Source organism: Carlito syrichta, unplaced genomic scaffold, assembly GCF_000164805.1.
Source record: "Carlito syrichta isolate Samal-C Ts95f unplaced genomic scaffold, Tarsius_syrichta-2.0.1 Scaffold308804, whole genome shotgun sequence".
Lineage (NCBI taxonomy): Eukaryota > Metazoa > Chordata > Mammalia > Primates > Tarsiidae > Carlito > Carlito syrichta.
In genome coordinates this window covers 669,159-682,282 of record NW_007252900.1, presented here as the reverse complement: position 1 = coordinate 682,282, position 13,124 = coordinate 669,159, and the positions used below count along the sequence as shown (strand labels likewise).

General features: G+C 39.5%; 1 protein-coding gene across 2 annotated transcripts in view; it reads left to right on the top strand.

Moving 5' to 3' along the window:
• SLC38A9 (solute carrier family 38 member 9) overlaps positions 1-13,124 on the top strand; it is a 100,200-nt gene that overhangs the window by 61,932 nt on the left and 25,144 nt on the right. For both annotated transcript variants that reach the window (XM_008065792.2, XM_021716396.1), the window contains 3 exons: positions 2,218-2,277; positions 4,500-4,694; positions 7,503-7,610. In XM_008065792.2, coding sequence (XP_008063983.1) covers positions 2,218-2,277; positions 4,500-4,694; positions 7,503-7,610 — 363 coding nt within the window. The remainder of the gene's footprint in view (positions 1-2,217; positions 2,278-4,499; positions 4,695-7,502; positions 7,611-13,124) is intronic.

Below are 13,124 nucleotides of genomic sequence, written 5' to 3'. Positions count from 1 at the left end.
AGCCCGCAGGTTCGAGACCCGCCTGGGCAGTGAGACCTCATCTCTACAATAAACCAAAAAATCAGCTGGGCGTGGTATCACATGCCTGTAATTCTGGCTACTCGGAAGGCTGAGGCGGAAGGATCGCTGGAGCCCAGCAGGTCGAGGCTGCGGTGGCCAGGAGCGGCCACTGCACTCCAGTCTGGGCAACAGAGTGAGACTCCAACTCAAAAAAAAAAAAAGAAAAAGATGCGGTGTACAATTCAGGATTAGGTGTACAAGTGGTCATCATACAGGTAAAGTTTGGGCCTCCCTTTGGTCCCCAATAAATTTTATTCTTTAAATTGTTAATATGATGAATTAAATGAATACATCTTATAATATTTAAACCATTTTTATATTCTGGGATAAACTGAAATATGTTTATTAGTCATGATATATATATATATATTTTTTTTTTTTTTTTTTAATTCCTTACTGGATTCAGTTTGCTTTTTTGGAGAGGTGGGGGGTAATGTTTATTTAGAACTTTTGTGTCTTTTCTTAGAGATATTGGCCTATGGTTTTTCTTTCTCATGCTGTCCTTGAACCTTGGTGTATTAGGACGGCAGTAACAAGTTACCATAAACTGGTGGCTTAAAACAACACAAATTTATTTTTTCATAACCGTGGAGATTCAAAGTGTGAAATCAAAGTGTCAGCAGGACCCTGTTCCCTCTGAAGTCTTTAGGGAAGAACCCTTCCTTGCCTCTTCCTAATCTTTGTTGCTTACTGAATCCTTGGCATTCTTTGGCAAATAGCTACATCACTCATTTCTCCCTGTATCTTCACATGGCCACCTTCTCTCTGTGTGTCTGTATCCAAATTTTACTCCGCCTAGAAGGACACCCTAATCCACTATGACCTCATCTTAACTTGATTATATCTACATAGATCCTATTCCCAAGATCCTATTCCCAACTACATAGATCCCTTAGTTATAAATTTGAGGGCGAGAAAATTGCTATTCAACTCAGCACACTTTGTGTTAAGGTTTTACTAGCTTTGTGTAAGTCTTTGGCATCAATAAATTATATAAAGATTCATAACTTCCATCTTAAATCTATAATAACCCTTGGAGATATTATTTAAAAACCCAGAGCACTACACTATTTCTTTTATTCTCTCAAACATTTAACTTACTTTTATGATGTTAAAACCTAACCCAGCAGCACCTTTTGCCATCTTATTTAAGTTTCACAACAAATATTCTTATTAATGCTTAATAAGGTTATAAAAGGCTCATATCAAACAGAATAAATTCCCTCAGGCTAACAAGTAACCACATTCTCTACCTATTCTCTCATTCACTGTAGAATAATATGAATGGTCAAATGTCCAAGACATATTCTATTGTCTTGACTACTTCCTTTAGTTTAACTCAGTGGTTCTTTTGAACATAACAGCTACTATATGGCCTTGGATCTATTACAGTATGTACTATACTTTGTGAAAAACTTTAAGTGATTTTCCAGGTAAGTTTAGCTGTGAATGAGTGTTGGTTTCACCTTTTTGCACACTTTAGAACCTTACTCTACATGAGAGGGAACTATACTTATATAAATTAGTGTGTGTATAGGGAAAAAATTGTATACATTATTTTTATTACAGAGCTTTAAACTATCATTAATTCAGTGTTGTGAGTTGAATTGTTAAAAATCTTCAATTATGTGAAAATTTTTCACAGTGGGACTGTGAAGCCAATGACGTTATCATTCTACTAAGTGAAGAAAACTGTGTTAACAATGAAGTATGCCGGGTGTGTTGGCTCAAACCTGTAATCCCAACACTTTGGAAGGCCGAGGCAAGAGGATTGCCTGAGCCCAGCGGTTCAAGACCATCCTGGGCAACATGGGAAAACCTCATCTCTAAATAAAATTTAAAAATTCGCCAGGCATGGTAACGTGCACCTATAGTTCCAGCAATTTGGAAGGCTAAAGTGGAAGGATCACCTGAGCCCAGCAGGTCAAGGCTGCGGTGGCTGTGAGCAGTGTGCCACTTGCATTCCAGCCTGGGCGACAGAGTGAAACTCCAACTCAAAAAATAAAATAAAATAAAATAATGAAGTTGTCTTGGTTCAGTGTGCTAGATTACTACATAGTAGATATTTAAATATTTTTGTAAATAAAAGACCTTGGAGAGTAATAGATTTAGCATCTTTCATTCACTGTTAAACTATGTGTTTTCCTTAATTTTTAGATTTTATCCATCACATTAATGACACAGACACTGTACTGAGTACCAATAATAGTAACCCTGGTAAGTAATTTGGAATATTGTTTTATTTCTTTATTCCCCACCTTGCTCTAAAAAAGGATTTAAGGTAGAACCTGTGACCTTATTTTAGGTAAATGTTCAGCATAAAATTATTATTTACTGATTACTAAATTGTGGTAATCAGTGTGATAAAAAAAAAAGTTTGTGTTAATATGAATTAGACAACATTTAATTCATCTTATACAATTCACAGCTTATCTATGGGATCCATATTTGCCTATGAACAATCAATAAATATTTTTAAGAACCTATATCACTACTAATTGTTTTAAATGTCTAGAGGCATAGTTCTCTGTTAACTTGGTTTTAGAATTATATTGTTCTAATTACTAATATTTTCTATACAAACTTGTAACCTATAAAATGCTTAATTTTCTAATAATCAGAAGAGGTTAGTAAGTAAATATACAAAAATAAAGCTTTGACTCCAAAAGAAAATTTCATAGAAATGTTTCCTTTATCTGTTAAAAATAAATTGTTAGGTCAGACTAAGGGTGTCTGTGATCCGGTGCAAAGATGCAAAGAGTTGCACAGAGATTAGATTGGAAAATATAGTTTATTTAGGAAATAGAATAGAGAGAGAGAGGATTCACCTTCCCAAGGTAGGGGATGGGTGCCAAAGCTTAGGAAAACATGACCCGGCCAGAGCTCAAAGAACAGCATGATTGGGCCAGGGCCTAACAAAAGCATTTGATAGAGGCATATCGTTAAGGTGAGACAAATATCATCAGATATCAAAAGTTTAAGGTCAGGCACGGTGGCTTATACCTGTTATCTCAGCACTTTTGGAGGCGGAGGCAAAAGAATTGCCGAAGCCCCGATTCGAGACCAGCCTGGGCAACTTGGCAAGACCTTGTCTCTACAATAAGTCAAAAAATTAGCCAGATGTGGTGGTGCTTGCCTGTAGTTCCAGCTACTTGGAAGGCTGAGGTAGAAGGATCACCTGAGCCCAGCAGGTTGAAGCTACGGTGGCCATGACTGCGCTACTGCACGCAACCTGGGCAACAGAGAGAGAAAATTTCTGTCCAGAGCACAGAAAAAAAAATACATGTTAAAATGCTAACTGAGAAAGAAAGAAAAATAAATTTAAATATTTAGCTTTGTGGCATGCCAAATAATGGAAAGAGAATAAAATTAAAAATAGAACTGACAGTGAATAGTCTTTCTAACAAAGGATGAGTAGTGTTGGTTTCTTACTATAAATGTTGTCCACCAGCATTGAGTTCTTTACAAAGAGCTGATTATTAGCAAACTTTATTGTAAAATTAGAAACACTGTGAGAATAGTTTGTATTTTTTCTGTATTTTGCCACTTGCAGATCAGTATTTAAGAAAAATATATTTTACTGACTTCCCAGATGTCTGGATATCATCAGTTCTTGTAAGCTTCTATCAAGCGTAATGAACTTCTAGAATTATTTTGGATTGTTGCAATTTAAGATTCTTAAGTTTTCATCAGTGATTATGGCACCTGGCAGTTATTTCAATGGGGTCTGCTTTTTATTCCAAACCCATAAATTTTGTTTGTTGTTAAAAGAAACCTGCTCTTTGGCCTTTGGATGGGTTACTAGTGAAATACACAGTTACCCTGAGTGATAGATATTTTTTATATATTGGATAAATAAGACCAAATGCCATTTAGCCCAATATTTTCTTTCCAGCAATGGATACAAGGGATATTTGGTGGGGTTTTTTTTTTTTTTTTTTTTTTTTTTTTAGTCAGAGTCTCAATTGGTCCTCTGGGCTGGAATGCAGTAGCATGCCCACAGCCACCGCAGCCTCAACCTGCTGGGCTCAGGCAATCCTTCCGCCTCAGCCTTCCAAGCAGCTGGAACTACAGGTGTGTGCTACCACGCCCGGCTTATTTTTTTATTTATTGTAGAGATGAGGTCTCGCCAAGTTATTCAGGCTGGTTTCAAACCCCTGAGCTCAGGCAATCAGCCCAATGCCTGGGCTGGTGGGATGTTTTGATCATTTCCAGCAGAGTTAATACCTAAAATTTTTTAAAGGTTCTCTCACCTTTAATTATTTGTTTTTAGGTGAAAGAATCCCAATATACCTAAATAGAACCCTCTATTTTGTTCAGAAAGGAAAAACTTAGTGTTAATGATAAAGATTGAAGTTGGTAGAGCAAGCGTCAGTCTCTGGGGGCAGTTATTTACGGTTTTCTGTGGCCTTCTCTAATCTGGTACTTTCCTGTTGCAGTGATTTGTCCAAGTGCCGGGAGTGGTGGTCATCCTGACAATAGCTCTATGATTTTCAACGCGAATGAGACAGGAATCCAACAGTTCGAAACGTGGTGGGATAAGTCCAAGACAGTGCCCTTTTACCTTGTAGGCCTCCTCCTGCCACTGCTAAATTTCAAATCACCTTCATTTTTTTCAAAATTTAATATCCTAGGTAAGTAGTGGCTCTGAGTTCTTTCTGTATTAGAGTACATGGTGGATTCTGAGGAAATATGGTCTAACTGGGGAGAGAGTTATCTTCCAAGCCTGTTCATCTATGATTAATTTGTTCATTCATATGTTACCCTGTTTTTTGTTGCTTTTGTTTCTCATGGGGTTTGCCACAGAGAAAAATTTCAAGTCCCTTTTTGGTTTTTGGTGGGGTTTTTTTGTTTGTTTGTTTTGAGACATGAGTTAATTATTTGGTTTCCCGTTCTAAACTTACTGAACAACTCTTCCTCATTTTCTGTAAGGGTACAACTAAAGGAAATAGGCTAAAATTTCAGGAGGAGAGGTCCAAATTGGATATTATAGGAATTTTCAGTTCTAAGGGTTGGAAACATTAGAAGTTACTAAGGGAGGTTATGGAATGTTTTTTCCTACAGTTTCTATTTAGAAGTATTACACAGAATTATCACGTGACTTTGAACCTGGGATATCATTCTCTAGCTCAAACTTGGTAGTTTTATTCCATTTTTGCTGTCTTCCTCCATGCTTTTTTTTTTCTTAGAACACTATTACCTCCTTAAAAGAACACCCTTTCTGTGAGCCCTGTTTTTCAGAATTCATTGAGAGAATGTTTTGACTCCATGAAAGCGCAGATCTGTTTAACTAAAGGCATGAATGTCATTCATAAGAAGTTGATAACTCCAAATACACCATAGAATTTTACCTCCTCTCTATAGATCTGATCTGCCTAGAGTATAGTCTGCCTAGAGTATAAAATAATTAGATTACCCATCACATCAAAGAGCCAGGAGGTGGCTTTGGGATTTCTCTAAGACCAAAGGAAGAGGTAATGATATTTCTCTCTGCCTCTCTGGCTCACAACAGGATTCACTGTAAGCTGCCATAGACACACAGAAAATGAAGTTGTGGTTATATAAGCTTTGACCTCTTGTTTTTATCCTTTCTGAATCAGCTAATCTCCAAACCCACAGTAGAGTTTATATAGCTTATTTGTGGTTTCCTGATGTGCTTGCCAACTTTCCTATGGAATAAATCTTTTAAAAGAATATAAACTTATAGAAAGATTTGCTCAACTGGGGGAAACAATCACCAAACTTCCTACCAGATTGATTATTCATTCTCCAGCTCTTTAAGGATATTCTGCTTTTGTTCTTTTCCTTGATATTTTCCTCCTTTTTTTTTTTTTGAGTCGCTCTGTCATCCAGGCTGGGGCACGCTCATGGCCTGCTCGGCTGTCAATTCTTCTGCCTTAGCCTTCCAAGTAGCTGGAACTACAGGCACGTGCCATCACACCTGGCTAATTTTTTTAATTTACAGTAGAGATGAGCCCTCACCATATTGCCCAGGCTGGTCTCAGACCCATGAGTTCAGGCAGTCCTCTCACCTCGGCCTCCCAAAATGCTGGGATTACAAGCATGAGCCACCGCAACCAGCTACTTTCCCTCTTTCTTAAAACCATACCTTCTGGCCGGGCTCGGTGGCTCAGCCTGTAATACGCGCCTTTGGGAGGCTGAGGTGAGTGGATTGCCTGAGCCCGCGGGTTCGAGTCCCACCTGGGCAACTTGGCGAGACCTCCATCTCTACAATAAATAAAAAATTAGCCAGGTGTGGTAGTACGTGCCTGTAGTTCCAGCTACTTGGAAGGCTGAAGCGGAAGGATCACCGGAGCCCAGCAGGTCGAGGCTGCGGTGCCCGGGAGCATGCCACTGCACTCCAGTCTGGGTGACAGAGTGAGACTTCAACTCAAAAAAAAAAAAAAAAAGAAAACCCATACCTTCTTTAGAGAAATTGGCATCTAATGCCCATCCTGGGTTTCTTGACTACTTCATAATAACTGAACTTCGTTTCCTAAAGGGAATAATTCTACATGACTAAAAAATCCTGAATGTCCACTTTACTCTGTATATAATACCTGGGAGTAGAATCTGGAACTTTTCCATCTAGTAGGAGTACTACCCAATCAAAACTTCATCTAGCCGGGCTCGGTGGCTCAGCCTGTAATCCTGCGCCTTTGGGAGGCTGAGGTGAGTGGATTGCCTGAGCCCGCGGGTTCGAGACCTGCCTGGGTAGGGAGACCTCATCTCTACAATAAACTAAAAAATAAGCCGGGCGTGGTAGCGCATGCCTGTAATTCCAGCTACTCGGAAGGCTGAGGCGGAAGGATCGCCAGAGCCCAGCAGATCGAGGCTTCGGTGGCCGGGAGCGGCCACTGCACTCCAGTCTGGGTGACAGAGTGAGACTCCAACTCATAAAAAAAAAAAAAAAAACTTCATCTAGATCTAGATAAAATTGTTTATGGATTATTTGACTTCTTACCTTTCTCAGATATGCTTCTGATCTTCATTCACAGCTTTCTTTCTTTACTTTCTTATCATTTCACATTAAATATTGTGATGGACTTTTCTAGCCTCTTGACTGTCTCTGACACTTCCAATTCAAAGAATAAAAGCTAATTTTGTGTTGTTTCTTCTCTCCTATGTAACCTTGCAGTTTTGTAATGAACTCTCTGCTTGTATCTTCCACTAAACTCAGTCTTAAGTAAATCAGTTTTTCATTCAGCAATAGATAAGCTACCTTCATCTAGTTCTTAGGTCTACTACATAGGTTTGTTTTGTTTTCTGGTAACTCACATAGCTTGTTCTATTCTTCAGAACCCAGTGGGGTTTTAGTGGGGATAATCATTTAAGGTAATAATTTTCTACACTTTGCTAAGAATGTGGGGAAAAAGCTTGATTCTAAAATAGTCTGTAAAATACACAAAGATAATAAATGGTTTCTGATTTTTTTCTCACAGGCACAGTATCTGTTCTCTATTTAATTTTTCTTGTCACCTTTAAGGCTGTTCACTTGGGATTTCATTTAGAATTTCATTGGTTTATACCAACAGAATTTTTTGTACCAGGTAAGCTCTTTGGAAAATAAATAATTAATAAATTATAATGTGTTCTTTAAGTTAACTATTGTCATATGCTATTCTAAAACAAGCAATGGTATTTTTTTTATGCTGAACATTTTTATTAATGCTATTAAGTTTAAAACAGCACTACAATTGAGATTATTTGGGGTATCTTGCAGTTAATGGTAACCAGGGCTCTTTGTCATTTCTACTTGGGAGTTGAAGTCCATTTACTTTACAGTGCATTAACATTTGTGTTTTCTGTCTTTCTCATCTGTATAGTGGTATTACATTGTGGGTTTTTTTGGGGTTTTTTTGCGTTGGAATCTCACTCGGTCACCCAGACTGGAGTGCAGTGGCCGCTCCCGGCCACCACAGCCTCGACCTGCTGGGCTCCGGCGATCCTTCCACCTCAGCCTTCCGAGTAGCCGGAATTACAGGCATGTGCTACCACACCTGGCTGATTTTTTGATTTATTGTAGAGATGAGGTGTCGCTGCCCAGGCGGGTCTTGAACCCGCGGGCTCAGGCAATCCACTCACCTCAACCTCCCAAAAGCGCGGGATTACAGTCTGAGCCACCGAGCCCGGCCATTGTGGGTTTTTTAATCAAAAATTTTTATTGACATATAATTTTTATTGAGGGTACATGTGATGTTTTGATACCCGTGTACAGTCTGTAATGAAAAATCAGAGTAATTGAGTTATCCATCACCCCAAACATTTATCTTTGTGTTGGGAACATACATTGTGGTTTTAATTTGCATTTCCATAATTACAAATGGAGTTAGCACCTTTTCATTTGTTCATTGACCATTTGGATTTTCTCTTGTGTAGTGTCTCTTCAAGTCTATTGTCCATTTTTCTGTTTAATTGTCTGGGTTTTTTCTTATTGATTTATAGGAGTGCTTTAAACATCCTGAATACAAATTCATTCTCAGATATATGTATTGCAGTTGTCTTCTCCCCATCTGCTTACATACTTTTGATATGTTTTTTCAAAGGAATAAAGTAAATAAAGTGAAAATGATCAAAAGTTTGGGGCTAGCCCGGGCAACTTGGGCAAGACCTCGTCTCTACAGTAAATCAAAAATTAGCCAGGTGTGGTAGCGTGTACCTATAGTTCCGGCTACTTGGAAGGCTGAGGCAGAAGGATTGCTGGAGTCCAGCAGTTCAACACTGGAATGATTGTGAGCATGCCAGTGCACTCTAGCCTGGGCAACAGAGTGAGACTCCAACTCAAAAAAAAAAAAAGTTTGGGGCTTCTTAAAACCACTTTGTTTACTATGGAATGATCATGGTGTAAGTGTCTAAACATTTTCCTTAAAAAGATATATTTGCCTCACTTGTCCATGAATGTTTATAGCAGTGTTATTCATAATAGCCAAAAGCGGAAACAATCCAATGTCTATCACTGATGAATGGATAAGTAAATAAAATGCGGTACCTATAAAGTCTGTTTACAGAGGTAATAGAAGTTGATTGCTGTGAGAGAGAAGAAAAGTCAGCTAAATTGGAAAGATCTTATTGAAAACTAACAGATCTTAGCAAAAAACAAAATCATCCTAAAAACAGTTTTAAGAAGAATCTTGATCACTTCCATGGCTACGAGTCCTTTATTCTGAAAATAAATGAGTGCCCCTGATTATATGTCATTCGGTGCATATAAAACATGACCCATAGGCCAGCCGCAGTGGCTCGTGCCTATAATCCCAGCACTTTGGGAGGCCAAGGTGAGAGGATTGCCTGAGCTTATGGGTTCAAGACCAGCCTGGACAACTTGACAAGACCTCATCTCTACAATAAATAAAAAAATTAACCCGGCATGGTGGCACATGCCTGTGGTTCCAGCGACTTGAAAGGCTGAGGTGAAAGGATCGCCTGAGCCCAGCAGGTTGAGGCTGCAGTGGCCGTGAACATGCCACTGCCCTCCAGCCTAGGCAATAGAGACTCCAACTAAAAAAAAAAAAAAAAAAAAATTACCCATCACCCCCCAGGAGCTTACAGTTGAACAGTGACACCAATTTGTAAGTTAACTATCATAATACACCAGATACCTGGCATGATAGAGAAATTGCTCAGCCTGTAATCCCACACTTTTGGGAGGCTCAGGTGAGTGGATTGCCTGATCCCACGGGTTCGAGACCCACCTGGGCAACTTGGCGAGACCTCACCTCTACAAGAAATCAAAAAATTAGCTGGACGTGGTAGCGTGCATCTGTAGTTCCAGCTACTTGGAAGGCTGAGGTGGAAGGATTGCTGGAGCCCAGCAGGTCGAGGCTGCGGTGGCCGGGAGTGGCCACTGCACTCCAGTCTGGGTGACAGAGTGAGACTCCAACTCAAAAAAAAAAAAAAGAGAGAAATTGCATATAGCAAGAATTAGGATTCAGAGAAGAGTTTTCAAAAGGAAATGCTTGAAGGACCAAAAGGAGTTCTCTAAATGGAGAATTGCCGGAGGGGGGTATGTTAGGTCAAGGGACAGCATGTTGAAGCAACATTAAGGTCTGAGCTAACATGATTTATGTAGGAATTGACAGTAATTTGAATGACCAGGAGACTTCCTTTTTTTTAGATTTTTTTTTTTTTTTTTTTTGAGTTGGAATCTCACTCTGTTGCCCAGGTTGGAATACCGTGGCACACTCACGGCCAGCGCAGCCTTGACCTACCGGGCTCAGGTGATCCTTCTGCTTCAGCCTTCCAAGTAACTGCAACTACAGGTATGTGCCATCATGCCCAATTAATTTTATTTATTTATTTATTTAGAATTTATTTATTTATTTATTTATAATTTTATTTATTTATTTGTTGTAGAGATGAGGTCTCACCAAGTTGCCCAGGCTCAAGCAACCCTCTCACCTCAGCCTCTCAAAGTGCTGGGATCATAGGTGTGAGCCACCTTTCCCAACCTGGCCAAGAGACTTCTATTTGAAGCTCAAAATAACTCTGCAGGTCAGCTATGAGATTCTCCTTCCCCCTGAGTTTGCCTGAATAAAGAGATAGGCTACCGTGTCTTCAAGAGACTCATAAGATAAAGGAGGAATAGTTCTAAAATTCCCTGCCTAAAAATAGAATTCATAATGGAGCTGCTATAATCAAACACAAACAAAAAAGGATAAGTTGCAGTATAGCCTCATTTACTCACTCTGGATTAACAGGATATTTTAAAAAGCAGTAAGAGTGCAAACACTATCAGATCTTTGGGGTATAGCTAAAGTACAGCTTCAATGATAATGGAAACTAGTGATGAGGGACCCAGGACCCAAATCCCATCTCACTGCCTGCTTTCTCACACCACTTCCAATATCAACTGTCAGTTTGGGTTTTCCAGTAAGCAGACTCCAAAATAGAGTTAGAAATGCAATAGATTTATTAGGGCAGCACTTATGCAAGATAAAAAGGATCAGGAGCAAAAGTATGTGACTACGTCAGACCACAGTGAAGATCCATAAAAGGACAGAGATAGAGAAAGGAAGACTGAGTAAAAATAGACTCAGAACTCTTAGACGGCCGGGCATGGTGGCTCACGCCTATAATCCCAGCACTTTGGGAGGCCGAGGAGAGAGGATTGCCTGAGCCCATGGGTTCAAGACCAACCTGGGCAACTTGGTGAGACCACATCTCTACAATAAATCAAAAAATTATCTGGGCATGGTGGCATACATCTGTAATTCCAGCTACTTGGAAGGCTGAGGCAGAAGGATCACCTGAGCCCAGCAGGTCGAGGATGTGGTGGCCATGAGCATGCCCCTGCAATCCAGCCTGGGCGACAGAGTGAGACTCCAACTCAAAAAAAGAGAAAAATACACTTCAATTGCTTCTACAGATTAAAAGATGAAAGCTAATAGACAAACAAAAAACTTTGTAGAAAATTGAGTATATTGGCCATTGTTTTGCTAAGCTATGGTCTGGCCATGTGGCTTACTGAACTATGGCCAGGCCATGTATCCTAGCTTTGGCCTCCTCCCCTCCCCTGGGGAGGTGAATCTCCTCTCTCTCCTCTCTCTCTCTTTCTCTCTAATTTACTTTCTAACCATTGTTTTGTTAAGCACTCTTCCAGCCATGTATTCAGCTATGACTGCCATGTTTTCTTAGCTTTGCCCCCCCCCCCCACCTTGGGAAGTGAATCTCTCATTCTCTCTCTAATTTACTTTCTAAATAAACTATGTTTTCCAATAAAAAAAAAAAAGAAAATTGAGTATATAATTTTGTTGGTCTTACCTCCTGATTTCTTTTAGAACTAGTGCTTGATTCTTAATTGCTCTCTCTTCCTTTCCTAAAATAATATAGCAAAGAGTTGGTGGGCTTTTTTACATTTCAACTTTTTACACTAAGAAATTCCTTGAGATGTGTTGTTCTTCACTTTGCCACCTACTTTGCCTAGACCTGCAGTATTTTCTTTCTTTTTTTTTTTTTTGTCTTGACAACAACAAAGGTTTATTATTCAATCCATTGTACATAGTGGTTAGAGCTTTGTTCCAGGATCTTAATTCCAAGATGTAAGCTGAAGGAGCAACTTCTTTGTAGGACACACAGGCCTCATGTGTGAACCACAAGATGACCTTCAGTATTTTCAAGTAAATCATCATCTTACTCTACATAAAATCAATTTTTTCACTTCTATTAGCAGACCTCAAAACAGTAATTTGCAGTGCTTTTACAATATTTTATCATTCTTACCTTAAAGTAACTTGGTGTTTTAGAAAATTTAGCAAATATAGGTAAGATGTTAATTTAAAATCAATCACATCAACCAGATATAACCACTATTTATATTTTTGGAGATATCCTTCTAGTCTTTTTTTCTCTGTATCTTATATGCTTTTTTTTTGTTTTTTTTTTTTTGAGTCAGGGTCTCACTTTGTCACCAAGACTGGAGTGTAGTAACACTATCACGGCTCATTACAGCCTCAACTCTTGGGATCAAGTGAGTCTCCTGAGTAGGTGGGACTACAGGCACCTGCCATCATGCCCAGCCAATTTTTTTATTTTTTGTAGAGATGAGGTCTCGCTATGCTCCCCAGACTGGTCTTGAACTCCTGAGCTCAAGCAATCCTCCCACCTCAGCCTCCTAAAGTTCTGGGATTACATGCATGAGCCACTACATCTGGCCACACACACACATTTTTTTAAAAAGTAGCCAGGTTCAGTGACTCAGCCTGTAATCCCGTGCTTTGGGAGGCTGAGGTGAGTGGATTTGCCTGAACCCACGGGTTCGAGACCCTCCTGGGCTACTTGGCGAGACCTCATCTCTACAATAAATTAAAAAATTAGCCTGGCATGGTAGCATGCACCTATAGTTTCAGCTGCTCGGAAGGCTGAAGCAGAAGGATCGCCAGAGCCCAGCAGGTCAAGGCTGTGGTGGCTGGAAGCGTGCCACTGCACTCCAGTCTGGGCGACAGAGTGAGACTCCAACTCAAATAAATAAATAAAAGTAAAATCACACTATGTATTCTATTTGAATGATGAACAATTATTACAGCAAAAAGTCGGCTTCTACAGCATAATTTTCTTTTTTTTTTTTT